Source organism: Capra hircus, chromosome 4 (genome assembly GCF_001704415.2).
Source record: "Capra hircus breed San Clemente chromosome 4, ASM170441v1, whole genome shotgun sequence".
Lineage (NCBI taxonomy): Eukaryota > Metazoa > Chordata > Mammalia > Artiodactyla > Bovidae > Capra > Capra hircus.
In genome coordinates this window covers 74,763,079-74,782,013 of record NC_030811.1, presented here as the reverse complement: position 1 = coordinate 74,782,013, position 18,935 = coordinate 74,763,079, and the positions used below count along the sequence as shown (strand labels likewise).

Below are 18,935 nucleotides of genomic sequence, written 5' to 3'. Positions count from 1 at the left end.
TGCCAGGCTCCTGCCCAACTTGTCTCCACCCCGTCGAGGAGTTAGCAGTCTTTCTGTGGTTGTCACCGGGGATTCTCTTGGGGCAGCACGTCTCTTTTCCTTCGGCCTCTCTCGCCTTCACCTGCCGCGTTGCCCCTCGTACGCCTGCAAAGATGCAGAGGTCGAAGCACGTTGCTGTGCGGTGCTTGAAAGGCTTCCAGAATCAGTCTTCGGCGCCCGGCCCCTAACCCCACCTGGGATCCTGGGATCGCCTTGGGGATCCCTATGGGTGCTCCCACCCCCTTCCAAGGTTACCCCATTCGCAACTCAAGGCCAGCTTCCCTGGCCCACGCCCGGCACTCGAGGGGGCGTCCCAGGGTCGCCGGGGGGCCGAAGGCTGGAGGGGCGCCCGAGCTCGCGCGCCGCGACGCCGCGCGCTGGATTTGCCGCCTTCGGCTGCTGCAGCTGCATCGGCGGCGGCGGGAAGAGGGGCGGAGGGCGGTGAGGAGGGCTGGAGCCCCGGCCAGGAGGGAGGGAGGGAGGGGGGCCGGGAGGCTGTGCCAGGCGAGCCGGAGGGGTGCTCGGCGCTCCCCCTCCCTCCTTCCGGGAGCGAGGATGCAGACTCTGAAACTGGCGCTACTGGGCTGAGGAGGAGGCAGGGGAGTTGCAGCTCGCCCGGCTCGGTGAGTGTGTCTCCTGAGCGCGGAGAGGCGGGGGGGAGGCGGAGGACGAGGAGGAGGAGGAGGAGGAGGAGGAGGGGGAGAATGCCCGGAGCCGCCGCCGCTGCCGCCGCCGCCGCGATGCTCCCGGCTCAGGAGGCTGCCAAGCTGTACCACACCAACTATGTACGGAACTCGCGGGCCATCGGCGTGCTGTGGGCCATCTTCACCATCTGCTTTGCCATCGTCAACGTGGTGTGCTTCATCCAGCCCTACTGGATCGGCGACGGCGTGGACACCCCGCAAGCTGGCTATTTCGGGCTCTTCCACTACTGCATCGGCAACGGCTTCTCCCGGGAGCTGACCTGCAGGGGCAGCTTCACGGACTTCTCCACGCTGCCCTCGGGCGCCTTCAAAGCCGCCTCCTTTTTCATCGGCCTCTCCATGATGCTTATCATTGCCTGCATCGTTTGCTTTACCCTCTTCTTCTTCTGCAACACGGCTACGGTGTACAAGATCTGTGCCTGGATGCAGCTCACCTCCGGTGAGTGCGCGCTCACCTCAGCGGAGGCTGGGGGACCCGGGGAGCCGGAGCCCGGGAGGGGCGGGAGTGGGAGGGACGCGGGTAGTGCGCGCCTCTGGGGGCCCGAGCAACTTAATCCGCTCTGGCGGGAGCCCTGCGAGGCCGGAACCCCCAGGGTTCCTCAGCCTCAGCCTCAGCGCCTAGACTGGGGCTTTCGAGAACCTCCCAAGTACGGGGGACGCCACCCAGAGGGACACGTCAGGGGCAGGGCGGTTGCTGGGCCGAGTCCGCTAAGAGCTCGAGGTAGGGAGAGAAAGCGGCCGCTTAAGGCGCGAGCAGAGAAACTAAAGGAGGGGCTGACGGCGTGGCGAAAAGCGGATTTGGAGCGACTGTAGTGGAAGGGGGGTCAGCCTGCTCAGTCCCTCCCTGGGACTGTTTCAGTCATTGCTTTCTGAGCGTGGTTGGGGTTGGGGGCTGGAGTGAACTTGTTTCTCTCTGTCCCAGGAAGTTATAAAATTTTTATCATCAGTCTGGAGGTGAATAAACCTGAATTCTGTTTTGGGATTTACCCGTTTAAGAAAACTGTACCGTAGGATGTTCCTTTGTAATTCCCCAGTGTCAGGACTTCTGTTTGCTTCCTTGTCAGAGCAAAGGTCCTTCCATTCCATCTTTAAACAGAAATCTTGAGAGAATCAAGATTTCTCAAGATCTCAGTTTTGGGGAAGTGGCTTTAGGAAGATGGACACAGAGGAAAGCTTGTTTCTTTGGTGTCTCTGATCACTCTTTGCCTATGGATGATAGATTGTTGCTAGCTGGAGAATGTGAAAGTACTTTTTCTGAGCGTCCGAGTTACTTTTAACCCCAAAAGGAGGGTGCATTTCCTGGTGGCTCTGGAGAGTCCTGAAACTGACTCCTTTCTCTGCCTCCAGCGGTGCTGATTCCCTTTCTGCTAGCCACCTTCGATGCCCTGCCTTCTAAAGGTAGACTCTATTCCCCAACACTTGACACTTTCTTGTTGCAACATGGTGGGGGTCCTTTTGATGTTATGGATGATTTGGTTGGAAAAGTAGAGGATATCTCAGGTAGCCACATTCTCATTTGTGTTTTAGTTTATTGTTCTCCTTCTTTAAAGGTATTACTTTTAAGCTTTTGTAGTTTTTCCTATGCCTGGGAAGGTTTTCTAGGGAGTAGCGCTTTGATCCCTGTGTTTACCAGAATGTTACAGGCTGATTAAGTTCTGAAGGGTGCCAGACAAGAGCATTAAGGTTCATGATCTTATGCTGCTAGTGAACTATAGGAGAAGCTTGTGGGAGAATAAACTTGTTTGGCAGTTACTTGCTTTGTGTTAATTGTGCTGCAGCTGATTTCCATTTGCCATATACTGTGAACATATGCATGAGAAAGGGGATCTTGCTAGTAGGGACCTGTCCCCTGCATATACGTGTATACCATTATTCTTCTTAAATACAGTTTTCTGCTTTTCCTTCTGGACTTCCACTCTCAACTTCTTCAAGCATCCCTCCTCATGATTTTTCTATATAATGTTGTCTTTTATGGCCATCTCAAGAGCAGACTAACTTTGAGATTTGGAATAAATTAATATATTATTGTTGTTCTTGACACTTAGCTCTGGTTTGACTTTGAAGACAGCAGGACATTGAGGATGCAGATGCTTTAGCTATACAGGGTCAATTCTTTTTCTAATTTTAATTTTTCTGAGTTAAATGACCTATTTAGACTGGTGATTCAAATTAAATAGTTTTTTCAAAGGTCTGAAAGTGATTGTGGGTGATTGCTCAACATATTACAAGGTGTTTTACTTTTATGAGATTTTTGTGTCTCAACTGACATTGTTGTTTTAAAAAGGAAAGAAAGTAAACTATCTTTGGGAAAGAATTCCCAGCTTTGAAGTTAATACAAATTGCAACTATTACGATTTTTTTTTCTTTTCTCTTCCTGGAAGACAGTACCAAAAAAATCATTTATTCTTCAGCAGTGAAATATGATGTCATGTTTTCAGAAATTTGACATTAGTATGCTATCCTGTTTCCCATACATCAGTGTAAAATGTGATGATAACTTGTACTGATGAAGCTACAAGGATGTTTACTTCATTTTCATATAAGTTCAGATCCTTAAATTCTTGGCACTTATTTGCCATTTATATGGTATTTTATTTCTAGGTAAACCACCAAAAGACATAATTTTATTTATTAATGAAGTATGTTAATTAAAGAATTGAAAGTTAGTTGTATTCACAGATTTTTTAAAAGATGGGAGAAAGAAGGTATTTCTGAAGAAAGTCACATTTAATGTGCTTTTCAGATTTTTTACAAAAGTCTCAATACTAACAATATATTTGACATAACTGTAAATTACTGTCAAAGTTTAGTTTCTAACCTTTAGACTATTTCTTTTTAATATTAAGAATAAATTCTTACAATTTACCTAGGTCTCTCAAGTGTAATTTGTTAACTATTAAAGATGAGACTTAATGTGCCATTTGCTTATCAGAGACTGTTTAACCTTCATTGGAAGTCAAATTATTAAGTTGTGTATTTAGTTATCTAAGCATTTTAATATAGTAACCTCATAAATCAGAGCCAGGTAGACTATAAAATCCCATATTAAATAGTACACTAAGATGAAAGCAGAAGACTTTCTTGTGGCAATACAGCATCAAGAATTATTCTTTTATGATTCTGAACAATGAACTAGAAAACGAACTTAATTTATTGGGCCTGAAAATGATGTTGCTTTCTACCTAGATGTGCGAAATGACCATAATTAACGGTGCTATTATGAACACCTGCCCTCTCCCTCTTCCTCTCTCCTCTGAATCATCATTAACCTCAGTGGAATGAAGCTACAGACTTAGGAGCTAATATGTCACACTTCTTCAAGATGTAATCCTATACGTAGGGACCGTGCCTAACATAAAGAGTGAAGACATAAAAATAGTGTGTAAAATAAATAATAACAATTAGAGATGTAAAATTTCCCAAATCCACAAGGAAATAATTTCTTGAGAAGAGAGATGTTTCTTTTTTGTTTGATTCCTCTACTAATAAAAAGAGGTAGATCTGTAATTGGCAAGTAGGGCAATAAAAGTCCAGATCTTTTTTTAAAAATCTGAATGGAAAGGGGATTTTGTCTTCCTGGGAGCGTGATTCTCCGATTTCATGTTTTTGTTTTCAAATCAGTATTTCAGTCTCTGTTTCCAAGTCTGTTAATAGCCAAGTCTCGTAAAGGTGGAGTTTTTTTGTTTTGTTGACTATAAGCCATTATCTTATTTTCAGAAATGCAAGTTTTACCAATTACAAGCCAATGAGATCTTTCTTTTTCTTTTCCTTTTTAGTTCTTCCTCTGTTTATTGTTCCCAACCCATCTCTCTCCACCCCCTCTCCTGCATGTGTGACCCCATGGACTGCAGCCTGCCCTCAGGCTCTTCTGTCCACGGAATTTTACAGGCAAGAATACTGGAGTGGGTTGCTATTTCCTTTCTTCTCCATCTTTTTTTTTTTAATAAGCTAAAGCATTGAAGCAGAATTTGAAATTTTTAGACATCTACCATAAACTTTGGTGGAATATAGCAGATGAGGAGGGTCTTGGTTTCACCTGGGAAGAAGGAGCACCTAATCCTGATTGGATTTCGGTATTTGGGAGGGGTAAGATGGGAAGAGGGGGCGGTTTGCATTCACTAGATCCCTGTCACTAGTCATTCTGAGTTGTACCAAAAAGAAGGACCTCCAATATAGTGAGCCTTGATTATATGGCAAGTATGGTAAGAATTGAAGACTGAATTGCTTACTTACCTTCCCCAACTTCCCAGCCTTAGTTTTCCCCAGCTCTTTTTAATCAGCTTGCGTTCTTCAGTTTTATACCTTTGCCATTTTGGTGAGTTGAGAATCACCATAGGTAATTATCATACTTCTTAGGCAGCAGGAAGAGCCTTGGCATTGTTATACCATCCTATCTCAAGGCACTGTGCTCTTTTCTTATATATCTTATCAGCATTTGGGATTACAATTGTGTTCATTTATTTAATGTCTGCAGTACATTGAAAGTTCTACAAACCCATGTCCTTTTCTCATATATCATAGTGGTCAAGATCATGGACACTGGAGTAAAAAAAGGTGGATGTGAACCCTTGCTCTGGTAAAGGTGGAGTTAATTAATCTTTCTGTACTTCAGTTGCTCATCTGCAACGTGAGCATATAATTGTACTTACCTCAGGAGATTGCTGCAAGGATTAAATAAGCCAAGGTGTATAGGAGAACAGTGTTTAGTATATAAAGTGAAAGTCGCTCAGCTGTGTCTGACTCCTTGCAACCCCATGGACTGTAGTCCATGGAATTCTCTAGGCCAGTATACTGGAGTGGGTAGCCTTTCCCTTCTCCAGGGGATCTTCCCAACCCAGGGATCAAACCCACATCTCCCTCATTGCAGGTGGTTTCTTCACCAGCTGAACCAATGGGTAGGGTTGCTGTTCTTATTATTACTGCTGTATCTTGTCATACAGTAGTATGTATATGTATAGCACATAATAAGTATTCATTTTTGCTGAGTTAATGGATTAAAAAATGAATGATTAATGGCATGAAGAATGGAAAAAAAAGGAAGTTACTTAAAATATCCCACATGCCAAGTTGAGAAGTAAATAATACCATATACTTTGAAAGCCATGATACTCATTTTTCTCGTGGATTTGTGATGCCAGCAGTAACTGCACTAAAGGAATTCTTCCAGAACTTTCTGATGGCCTAATTTATGATGAGCTTATTCCTAAATCAAGGGTTTTTCTGATGCATAGGTAATGATCTTTATTATAGTGCTGGGATATAATCAATTATGTATTAGGATCCAGCAAATTTCCCCTTACCTTTTAGTTTCTCATGAAAAAATATCATGTTATGAAAAATAGAGGTTTTATGTAAGAATCAAAATGTTAGACTTTCTTTTTTAAGACTGAGGACTCCTGTTCCACATTGGATTTCCTTACATGCCTGTAGGAGCAGTCGGCACAGAAGAGGGTATGTCTTCCAAACTTTCCTTTCATAATTTTGGGCATCATTGTAGATGTGCTCTTCTTGGATATGCAGGCCTGCTCAGCTGTGTGGCCCAGAATGTGCAGAGCTCTGATGGTGGAACTCTGAAGAGACAAGGTCAGGATTTACTCAAGTTCAGAACAGTCACCAGGTTTCACCATTTGGCTGGTGCTGAGCATATGACAAGACAAGACAATGGCAACCCACTCCACTCTTGCCTGGAAAATCCCATGGATGGAGGAACCTGGTGGGCTACAGTCCATGGGGTCGCAAAGAGTTGGACACGATTGAGCGACTTCACTTTCACTTTTCACTTTGATGCATTGGAGAAGGAAATGGCAACCCACTCCAGTATTCTTGCCTGGAGAATCTCAGGGACAGAGGAGCCTGGTGGGCTACCGTCTATGGGGTCGCACAGAATTGGACACGACTGACGTGACTTAGCAGCAGCAGCAGTAGCAGGGCATATGACAAAGTAAGGTCTTGCCTCTTAGAGATGCTAATCCATCCTAAGTTCAGAGTTATGGAATGGCCCTGAAGGGGGATTTTCCTCTGCTAGAGCATTTCAAATATTCCCCCAGATGCAGAGAAGAATGTGTACCTTTAGGAAAGGTGGTTTTCATTTTCAAACAACATATTTCACTTACAAGAATTTTCACTCTGCCAAGCCAAACTTACAAGAAAATGATTTTAAATGAGAATTTTGAAACTTTTTTCTTTGCTTTTATGAAGTGTGAGAATTGAAGAGATGTTGGAAAATAAGTAATGTGAATATCAAATGAATTTTTATAACTGTGAGATTTTAAGCAAATATTTGCAAAAAATAATGGGCCCTATATAACCCATATCATATCTTATTACGTGTTTTCTTTGGTGCAAGGCTACAGGTACATGTAAAAGCTTTTTTCCATTGTCAAAATGTTAAAAAGGTGCTTGTATATTTTTATAAATAATAAATATGTATACATACATAACTAGAATGTTGTATCAGATGCCTAATATGAAAATGAATTTTTAGTGATTGGTGCTTATGTTTGGTGTGACTATATCATGCAGTAAAAAGAATTCAGATGTCCAGGCCAGTGTATTACATTTTATATCTTTACTTTAGAAACTTTTCAGAGTGAGCAAAATTTTCAATGAAAACAAAAAGCCCCAAACCTAGCAGAGCATATAGCTATAGTTGCAGCCTGTGGCTCAGTGCCCTTCTGTGTGTGGTATGAGGAGATAAACCATGGGGACAGGAGTAGAGAAAACTTCATCTCACACTGCATGAAGCAAAGAACTCTCCAGGAGAATTCTAATTTGGGGGCTTGAAGAAGGCTGAGTGCCGAAGAAATGATGCTTTTGAACTGTGGTGTTGGAGAAGACTTGAGAGTCCCTTGGACTGCAAGGAGATCCAACCAGTCCATTCTGAAGGAGATAGCCCTGGGATTTCTTTGGGAGGAATGATGCTGAAGCTGAAACTCCAGTACTTTGGCCACCTCATGTGAAGAGCTGACTCATTGGAAAAGACTCTGATGCTGGGAGGGATTGGGGGCAGGAGGAGAAGGGGACAACAGAGAATGAGATGGCGGGATGGCATCACTGACTCGATGGACGTGAATCTGAGTGAACTCTGGGAGTTGGTGATGGACAGGGAGGCCTGGCGTGCTGCGATTCATGGGGTTGCAAAGAGTCGGACATGACTGAGTGACTGAACTGAACTGAGTAGGATGATAATTGGGAAAGTTTTAAAGTGTAATTTCCATAATATATATGAAATTTGAGGGTCAACACAAACTTTCATTAATGTGATTTTTTTTCCTTATAATGAGTCAACTGGAGTTTTTATTTAATATGAGGAAAGACTAAGAAGCTGACCTTTATTCTTAATAGTAACAAGAAGATATTACCAATGACAGAAAGCTAAGAGGCTGGTTCACATGGCAAATAGTAGATAAGTTATTCGGTGATTTAAACATAAACCTGTTATGAAAAATCACCGGGGCATTTCAAGAAAGGAAATAAGCAAAACCATCCTCCCCAGCATCCTATATGTTTATGCAACTATTATCATACAGCTCTCAAATTATGATTACAGTTCTATGACACATGTACTGCACAAGATCACAGCACTATCCTTGTTAAACTGTCCTAAGTGTAATCTTGAGCACATTTCTCATTACTTCTACTAAAATAAAACAGAAGAATGAGTAGCTTGCAAGAGGAAGATAAATACTTTTTTGATCAATATAGACATGAACCATATCTAATTACTATTGAGCACAATGAAAGAAGATAGCAAACCTTTTTGAAATAGAGTTGCTGACATAGAGTTACCAGAATGGGTCTCTTGTGCCTGGATTCTGCTATCTTTCCTAATGAAACTAGGTGTGCAGCAGTGTAGGGACTGTCTATGTGTTCTTAATAGGAGAAAAGATCCTAAATGATAGGCTGTGTGAAGTTAGTCTAATTGCATGAAATTTTGAGATTATGACTTATCAATGAAAGGGCTAGTGGAAGAGTAGTGAAAGGTAGTAAAATGAATGATAAATAGTTGTAGATCAGAAAAAAGGCCTTAGCTCAAAGGCAGACATGAAGAACTTAACTAAGAAAGAACTTAACTAAGAAAAATTTCACATTAGAAAATCATGGCAGACAGGAGTCGGAAAGGAACTCAGCTTTGGATTTAGTATAGAATGCATCATAAACCCATTTGCTTAAGTGTCTGGGAACCCCTAGGGTGTTCTGCATGGTCTTTTCGGTGTCATAGAGAAGTTGTAAAAACCAGAATGGGAAATATGTATCATCATTGACATAAGGCTCAGTATTTGAAACATAGGGAAATACATCCAGGTGTGCAGAATGACCGGGATGTAGAAGAGTGACAGCAAAAATAAATGAAATATGAACAGAGAAGACATAGAAATTCAAGGCTGAAAAGCCTGTGAAACTTGATAACATCAAAAGCCTGTTGAATTTGATATTATCAATAGCTTAAAAATATATTGACATGGGACAAACAGAGAGCTGAAATATGCATTACAGTCCAAAACTGTGAGCTAATCCCAATTATCAAGAAAGAAAAATTATGACTACACCCCCCTTTTTTCCCATAAGAAGTTGCCATAGATTCTGGGATAAAGGTATACAAAGAAAGATGATAGAACTTCTTGTATGATAGATGCAAACATGGAGGATTAAAATAATTCAACCTAAGAAAGAAAAAGTCATTGTAAAATTTGATAAAGAACATTCCTACAGTTTCTCTTTGAAATTCTAGTTACAGATTGTGAAGCTAAATTGATGTCTATAATGCCTTTAGAAGAAGAACTAAAGAGCCTCTTGATGAAAGTGAAAGAGGAGAGTGAAAAAAATTGGCTTAAAGCTCAACATTCAGAAAACTAAGATCATGGCATCCAGTCCCATCACTTTGTGGCAAATAGATGGGGAAACAGTGGCTGATTTTATTTTTGGGGGTTCCAAAATCACTGCAGATGGTGACTGCAGCCATGAAATTAAAAGACACTTACTCCTTGGAAGGAAAGTTATGACCAACCTAGACAGCATATTAAAAAGCAGAGACATTACTTTGCCAACAAAGGTCCGTCTCGTCAAGGCTATGGTTTTTCCAGTAGTCATGTATGGATGTGAGGATCGGACTATAAAGCAAGCTGAGTGCCAAAGAATTGATGCTTTTGAACTGTGGTGTTAGAGAAGACTCTTGAGAGTCCCTTGGACTGCAAGGAAATCCAACCAGTCCATCCTAAAGGAGATCAGTCCTGAGTGTTCATTGGAAGGACTGATGTTGGAGCTGAAACTCCAATACTTTGGCCACCTGATGTGAAGAAATGACTCATTTGAAAAACCCTGATACTGGGAAGGATTGAAGGCAGGAGAAGTAGGGGATGACAGAGGATGAGATGGTTGGATGACATCACTGATTCAATGGAGATGAGTTTGAATAGACTCTGGGAGTTGGTGATGGCAGGGAGGCCTGGCATGCTGCGATTCATGGGGTCGCAAAGAGTCAGACACGACTGAGTGACTGAACTGAACTGAACTGAATGCCTTTAGTGGGAAAAGGAAACTTATAGTGAGCATTTAGGGTAAATATATTTCTAGGGCATTTTAAGAACATAATATGGTTATAAGCTAGATTAATCGAAGTTGTCTAAATTCCAGTTGATTAATGACCAGGCAAATTGTGATCTATGTGCGACATATTATTTAACTGAATGTACATGTTTTTTTTTTTTCTTTTTGAATGTACTTGTTTTAAGCAGCTGACTGGACAAGAAGTAGTACTGACTAGTTGACGTTTTTAAATAATCTTCATAGAGAAAGAATTGCTGTACCGTAGTGTTTTACAGATAGTGGCTGGTGACCCTTCGATGGGTCATGATATCAGTTTAGTAGATAATAATCATCATTAAACCTTAAATTAAAAAAGAACAGAAAATATGAATGCAATGCAGATAGTTTGTGAAACCTTTATTTCTTATTTTTAAAAAATATTTGCACATATGTGTGTGGATTAGATTGCAATGGGTTGTAATCAAAATGTATGAAACATACTATTCCAGAGAAAAGATGATATAGTATGAATTTAGAAAAATAATTATTTCTTGTTTGGAAAATTGTGAAAGTTTTGCACCAATTCGTAGGTGATTTTTCACTAGAGGATAGATTAGGTAAAATATACTTAATCTAAGCAATTTGAGACATTTTTCTTATCTCACTTCCACTAATGACTTAATGCTAATGTACCCCAATTGGATTGTGGGTTGATTGAAAATGAGAATTATTTTCTCTAGATGTGATTTGATTGGCCTTTCATGCTATAAAAATGACATGGTCATTAAGCAACAATCTGTTAAAGCAAACATTTAAACAAGTGCACTTAACCCAGTGCCAAGTAGATATAGACTCATGTGTATGTGCACGCTAAATTGCTTCAGTCATGTTTGACTCTTAGTGATCCTATGAAACGTAGCCTGCCTGGCTCCTCTGTCCCTGGGACTCTCCAGGTAAGAATATAGGCTTTTAAAAATTGGAAGGATATGAAAAATTATTTATTAGTCTCCTCATTTTCTCAATAAAGAGATAATAAAGGTAAATACTATTAAGCAACTACTATTTGCAAAGACCTTAGTATATTTCAGTTCAGTTCAGTTTCGTTGCTCAGTCGTGTCCGACTCTTTGTGACCCCATGAACCGCAGCACACCAGGCCTCCCTGTCCATCATCAACTCCCGGAGTTTACCCAAACTCATCTCCATTGAATCAGTGATGTCATCCAACCATCTCATCCTCTGTCGTCCCCTTCTCCTCCTGCCCTCAATCTTTCCCAGAATCAGGGTTTTTCAAATGAGCCAGTTCTTCACATCAGGTGGCCAAAGTATTGGAGCTTCAGCTTCAACATCAGTCCTTCCAATGAACACTCAGGACTGATCTCCTTTAGGATGGACTGGTTGGATCTCCTTGTAGTCCAAGGGACTCTTAAGAGTCTTCTCCACACCACAGTTCAAAAGCATCAATTCTTTGGTGCTCAGCTTTGTTCATCGTCCAACTCTCACATCCATATATGACTACTGGAAAAACCATAGCCTTGATGAGATGGACCTTTGTTGACAAAGTAATATCTCTGGTTTTAAATATGCTGTCTAGGTTGGTCATAACTTTCCTTCCAAGGAGCAAGTGTCTTTTAATTTAGTTAGTATATTTAACCTTTACAGTAAACCTACAAGGTTAGAATTATTTTATCCATTTTATATATGAAAAAATTGAAGGTTAAAAATTGTTCAAGGTCACAAAGCCAGTAAATGGCTTGAGCCAAAATCAGATTCTCCCCCTATCCAACAGAATATTTTGCCTCTGAGGCTGAGATAAGTTGTCTTGGCAAAATTATACCTTGATAGAGTTGAAACTAACACATCTGATTTCCAGTGCAGTGCCTTTTCTCTCACTTTCTTTGCCTCCTAACTTAAATGTTCATTTGCTTAGCTTAAATCTTCAGTATGTATTTGCAACATTTTGTATCAACATGAAGAAAACGAGCTGGTATTTACAGGGAAATAGCTAGTACATGTTTATCAGGCTTCCCTCTTCAAACATGCTTCCGTGAGATGAGGTACTCCTCATCCTATTTGTTTTCATAACCTAGAGCCTGGGTGGTTCTTTACCCATTATATCCCCTTGGTTGTACCTCTGATCTCCTCGCTGTTATTAGAGTGTGAATTCCTGTAGGAATGTTGGCATTGCTGGCTCTGTGACATCCATTTCTGCCCTGCATCAAATGTAGAAATCTTCTTAGTAGATTTGTTTATTGATGGTGATGATAAAGGTGGTGATGGTAGACAGGATTATCAGGGCACAGACATAGTTAAAAGGGTAAAAATAGACTTAGGCAGCTTTAGGAGGCATTAGGGAACTGGGTGTAGATTTATAGTTTGACTTGACTGTTTATTGGCTGGATTATTTGGGGCAAGTCATCTAACTATTCTTGATTTTTTCATTTTCTTGATGTTATTTTTCTAAAGTTTACATTAATTGTATTTGGGATACATAGAGATTGCAGGTTTTATGGACATTAAAACATGTCGTCTGCTAACCAAGTGTTGCTACCTTTACCAATAAAGTAAATATTAGGAAAACCATCAAAGACAGGGTGAAGTTAGAAGAGAAAGCAAGTAGGAAACAATAATAAATGTCTAGAGTTAGATTCCCTCAATATAATGGGACTTTAAGTAAAATCACATAGCACAGCGCTGTGTTCTTCAGTTCAGTTCAGTTCAGTCGCTCAGTCGTATCCAACTCTTTGCAACCCCATGAATCACAGCACGCCAGGTCTCCCTGTCCATCACCAACTCCCGAGTTTTACTGAAACTCATGTCCATCGAGTTGATGATGCCATCCAGCCATCTCATCTTCTGTCGTCCCCTTCTCCTCCTGTCCCCAATCCTTCCCAGCATCAGGGTCTTTTCCAATGAGTCAACTCTTCACATGAGGTGGCCAAAGTATTGGAGTTTCAGCTTCAGTATCAGTCCTTCCAATGAACACCTAGGACTGATCTCCTTTAGGATGGATAGATTGGACCTCCCTGCAGTCCAAGGAACTCTCAAGAGTCTTCTCCAAAACCACAGTTCAAAAGCATCAATTCTTTGGTGCTCAGCTTTCTTCACAGTCCAACTCTCACATCATATATGACCACTGGAAAAACCAGAGCCTTGATGAGACGGACCTTTGTTGGCAAAGTAATGTCTCTGCTTTTTAAAATGCTATCTAAGTTGGTGATAACTTTCCTTCCAAGGAGTAAGCATCTTTTAATTTCATGGCTGGCTGCAGTCACCATCTGCAGTGATTTTGGAGCCCCCAAAATAAAGTCTGACACTCTTTCCACTGTTTCCCCATCTATTTGCCATGAAGTGATGGGACTAGATGCCATGATCTTATTTTTCTGAATGTTGAGCTTTAAGCCACCTTTTTCACTCTCCACTTTCACTTTCATCAAGTGGCTTTTTAGTTTCTCTTCACTTTCTGCCATAAGGGTGGAGTCATCTGCATATCTGAGCTTATTGATATTTCTTCTGGCAATCTTGATTCCAGCTTGTGCTTCTTCCAGCCCAGTGTTTCTCATGAGGTACTCTGCATATAAGTTAAATAAGCAGGATGACAATATACAGTCTTGCCATACTCCTTTCCCTATTTGGAACCAATCTGTTGTTCCATGTCCAGTTCTAACTGTTGCTTCCTGACCTGCATATAGTTTTCTCAAGAGGTAGGTCAGGTGGTCTGGTATTTCCATTTCTTTCAGAATGTTCCACAGTTTATTGTGATCCACACAGTCAAAGGCTTTGGCATAGTCAATAAAGCAGAAATAGATGTTTTTCTGGAACTCTTTTGCTTTTTCAACAATCAAGCAGATGTTGGCAATTAGATCTCTGGTTCCTCTGCCTTTTCTAAAACCAGCTTGAACATCAGGAAGTTCACAGTTCACGTATTGCTGAAGCCTGGCTTGGAGAATTTTGAGCATTACTTTACTAGCATGTGAGATGAGTGCAATTGTGCAGTAGTTTGAGCATTCTTTGGCATTGCCTTTCTTGGGATTGGAATGAAAACTGACCTTTTCCAGTCCTGTGTACACTGCCGAGTTTTCCAAATTTGCTGGCATGTTGAGTGCAGCACTTTCTCAGCATCATCTTTCAGGATTTGAAATAGCTCCACTGGATTTCCATCACGTCCACTAGCTTTGTTCGTAGTAATGCTTTCTAAGGCCCACTTGACTTCACATTCCAGGATGTCTGGTTCTAGGAGAGTAATCACACCATCATGATTATCTTGATCGTGAAGCTCTTTTTTGTACAGTTCTTCTGTGTATTCTTGCTACCTCTTCTTAATATCTTCTGCTTCTGTTAGGTCTATACTATTTCTGTCCTTTATCGAGCCCATCTTTGCATGAAAAGTTTCCATGGTATCTCTAATTTTCTTAAAGAGATCTCTAGTCTTTCCCATTCTGTTGTTTTCCTCTATATGTTTGCATTGATCGTTGAGGAAGGCTTTCTTATCTCTTCTTGCTTCTTTGGAACTCTGCATTCAGATGCTATATCTTTCCCTTTCTCCTTTGCTTTTTGATTCTCTTCTGTTCACAGCTATTTGTAAGGCCTCCCCAGAGAGCCATTTTGCTTTTTTGCATTTCTTTTCCATGGCGATGGTCTTGATCCCTGTCTCCTGTACAATGTCATGAACCTCACTCCATAGTTCATCAGGCACTCTGTCTATCAGATCTAGTCCCTTAAATCTATTTCTCACTTCCATTGTATAATCATAAGGGATTTGATTTAGGTCATACCTGAATGGTCTAGTGGTTTTCCCTACTTTCTTCAATTTAAGTCTGAATTTGGCAATGAGTTCATGATCTGAGCCACAGTCAGCTTCCAGTCTTGTTTTTGCTGACTGTCTAGAGCTTCTCCATTTTTGGCTGCAAAGAATAGAATCAATCTGATTTCGGTGTTGACCGTCTGGTGATGTCCATGTGTGTTGTTGGAAGAGAGTGTTTGCTATGACCAGTGGGTTCTCTTGGCAAAACTCTATTAGTCTTTGCCCTGCTTCATTCTGCATTCCAAGGCCAAGTTTGCCTGTTACTCCAGGTGTTTCTTGACTTCCTACTTTTGCATTCCAGTCCCCTATAATGAAAAGGACATCTTTTTTGTATATTAGTTCTAAAACGTCTTGTTGGTATTCATAGAACCATTCAGCTTCAGCTTCTTCAGTGTTACTGATTGGAACATAGGCTTGGATCACTTTGATATTGAATGGTTTGCCTTGGTAACGAACAAAGATCATTCTGTCATTTTTGAGATTGCATCCAAGTACTGCATTTCAGACTCTTTTGTTGACCATGATGGCTACTCCATTTCTTCTAAGGGATTCCTGCCCGCAGTAGTAGATATAATGGTCATCTGAGTTAAATTCACCCATTCCAGTCCATTTTAGTTTGCTGATTCCTAGAATGTAGACGTTCACTCTTGCTATCTCCTCTTTGACCACTTCCCATTTGCCTTGATTCATGGACCTGACATTCCAGGTTCCTATGCTGTATTGCTCTTTATAGCATTGGACCTTGCTTCTGTCACCAGTCACATCCACAGCTGGGTGTTGTTTTTGTTTTAGCTCCATCCCTTCATTCTTTCTGGAGTTATTTCTCCACTGATCTCCAGAAGCATATTGGGCACCTACCAACCTGGGGAGTTCCCCTTTCAGTATCCTATCATTTTGCCTTTCATACTGTTCATGGGGTTCTCAAGGCAAGGATACTGAAGTGGTTTGCCATTCCCTTCTCCCGTAGACCACATTCTGTCAGACCTTTCCACCATGACCCGTCCGTCTTGGGTGGCCCCACATGGCGTTGCTTAGTTTCACTGAGTTAGACAGGCTGTGGTCCATGTGATCAGATTGGCTAGTTTTCTGTGATTATGGTTTCAGTGTGTCTGTTATCTGATGCCTCTTGCAGCACGTACCATCTCACTTGTGTTTCTCTTACCTTGGACGTGGGGTATCTTCATGGCTGCTGCAGCGAAGTACAGCCACTGCTCCTTACCTTGGACGAGGGCTATCTCCTCATGGCTGCCCCTCCTGACCTTGAATGTGGAGTAGCTTCTCTTGGCCCTCCTGCACCCTGCGCAGCCGCCGCTCCTTGGACGTGGGGTTGCTCCTCTCGGCTGCCGCCCCTGACCTCAGACGTGGGGTAGCTCCTCTCGGCCGCCTCCCTGACCTCGGGAGTGGAGCTGTGTTCTTAGGATTATTGAATTAATGCATGTAAAACACTTAAAACTGGACCTAGCACACAGTAGTTCAGTTTAGTCACTCAGTCGTGTCTGATTCTTTGCGACTCCATGGACTGCAGCATGCCAGGCTTCCCTGTCCATCACCAACTTGTGGAGCTTGCTCAAACTTATGTTCATCGAGTCTGTGATGCCATCCAACCATCTCAGCACACAGTAAGCACTCAATAAACGTTAGCTATAATTGCTGCACTAAAGAGTGCAGGCCTGGAGGAGTGGTCAGTATTCAGAAAATTTAGTAGACAGAAAAATTCGCCTCACGATACACAAATTAAAGAAGGGCAATTTCATTTCACAACTTGTATGTTTCAGATCTACTTTGTCCTGAGGATCGAGAAAGAGAATGGCTATGAAAGCCTTTCAGAAACTGCAGTGTTATATAAATGCCATTGTGATTCCTAGAATGAATTTCGTACATTACTAAGAAAATACCATATTCAGTTAAGAGTTTAATTTTGTGTTGACAGGGTCTAGCTCTTCCATTTTATTTATCTACAATAGTGACTCAGAAGTAACAAGAAGATGTTGTAGAGATATGTTGAACTGTTTAGTAAGTTCAGCTGAACTAATCTAAAAAACAGAAGCCATGTTTTGAAGGCAATGTGGACCAGACAATCTTTTGATTATGTCAAATACTTAGGCATTCTTGTGAAGTTTCACCAAATGACAGAGAAATATTATTCGTGTTACCCTCTTCACAGTTATCAAAAGAAAAAATTGAATATTCTTTATCTCTAATAACATCATGTTATAGGAACAAATCAGAAGCTGCATTTTATTATCTGATATTTTAAAAGTAACTGTAATACACTGAAAATTAGGTTTCTCAATATGATATCTGTGAATCATTATTTTTCTTCCTAGGCAAAAAAAGTAGGATTTATGGTCAAATGAAGATTGTGTTGCTCTTTCATTAACATGTTAATTCTTGTATTTCTTTAGCTTTTCTAAAGAATATTTTTAAAGCCCAACATTGCTTCTTATTAATATTTTCCTTTCATATTTGAAGTCATTAGTTTATTGAAGAATTAGAGTATTCATTTGTTATGACTACATCTGTGAATATGACCCAGACTGCTAGATTGAATAATGAACAAATTAACATTTTCTGTTCTATATCCACAGTATCAAGATCCCTTTTGTGGTGAGTATCCAGAGTTGAGATTGACAGGAGAACTTGTAAGCATTCTTGCTCAGATCATTTGCTTCTAAAGATGCTGGTGAAGAGATTTTGGTTAATCTCTTCTGGGAAGCCTCCAAATTACATCCTTCAGGGCATGGTGAATAGCTCTGCCCTTGCAGACCTCTTCATTTGCTGGAAAGGGCTCTTCAGCAAGGTGAGCTGGGATGGGGAAATGGGCAAGGATCCGTCCAGCCCTAGGTCACTATACTGAAGACCCCTCCATGCACTGCAGGATGGGCTCTAGAGGGAGCTCCAGCCTTGTCATCTTGTGCCTCTCAGAAGTCATTTCCCCACTAACACTATGTGTAAGATAGCATCTTGATGATGGAGGGTGGAGGATAAAATGCGAAGGGTGAAAAAGAATAAGAAAAGGCATTCATCCAGAATCCAGGCAGTAGAAGGAAACACTCAGAAAAGGTCAGCTCCTCCTGGACTTTTTTGCAGTCCTTTGCCTTGATATAAATTCTTTTAAATTACTCTCTATAAGGGGACAACAGAGGGTGAGATGGTTGGATGGCATCACCGATGCAATGAACATGAGTTTGAGTAGGCTCTGAGAGTTGGTGATGGACAGGGAAGCCTGGTGTGCTGCAGTCCATGGGTCACAAAGACTCAGGCACGACTGAGTGAACTGAACTGACAACTTACCTGTCTTGTTAAGAATCTGTTGTGACTTTCCACTGGCCTATGTGTTTCAGAGGACTCATTGAATTGGTCTTTCTCCCATCTGAACTTTTTGGTTATTGTTTCTCAGCTTGGAGATGGACACTTTGGAATAACTTGGACATCCCTGGAGAATTAGCAGCTCACTGGAGACCTGCTAATAGTAGGTTATTGTAGAATTCAAAAAAAAGTTGAGAAATTCAGAACTGGAGGATTCTAAATAGCTGTTTGATTTTGGTTGTCACAAACTATGCATTACAATTGTGGGTCTCTGTGTTACTGCCCTAATGAATCCACACAAAGTAAAACCAATCTGCTAACATCAGGTTGTTGTGAAGCAAAGTACAACATTTATTGCAAGGTACCAAGCAAGGAGTTCAGGATAGCTAGTGCTCAAAACACTTAAACTTACTGATGATTTCAGCAAAGCATTTTTAAAGGCAAGGTGAAGGAGGAAAGTGCATGCTATCAGCTTATGTGCGATTTTCTTGGTAAGATAACAGGGTTGTAGTAGTGTAATGTAAGTCGCTCAGTTGTGTGACTCTTTGTGATCCCA

At 41.3% G+C, this 18,935-nt stretch overlaps 1 protein-coding gene across 2 annotated transcripts in view; it reads left to right on the top strand.

The window, feature by feature from the left end:
* LHFPL3 (lipoma HMGIC fusion partner-like 3) overlaps nucleotides 610–18,935 on the top strand; it is a 640,749-nt gene continuing 622,423 nt past the window's right edge. For both annotated transcript variants that reach the window (XM_018047259.1, XM_018047258.1), the window contains exon 1: nucleotides 610–1,182. In XM_018047259.1, coding sequence (XP_017902748.1) covers nucleotides 744–1,182 — 439 coding nt within the window. In that variant the 5' untranslated portion in view covers nucleotides 610–743. The remainder of the gene's footprint in view (nucleotides 1,183–18,935) is intronic.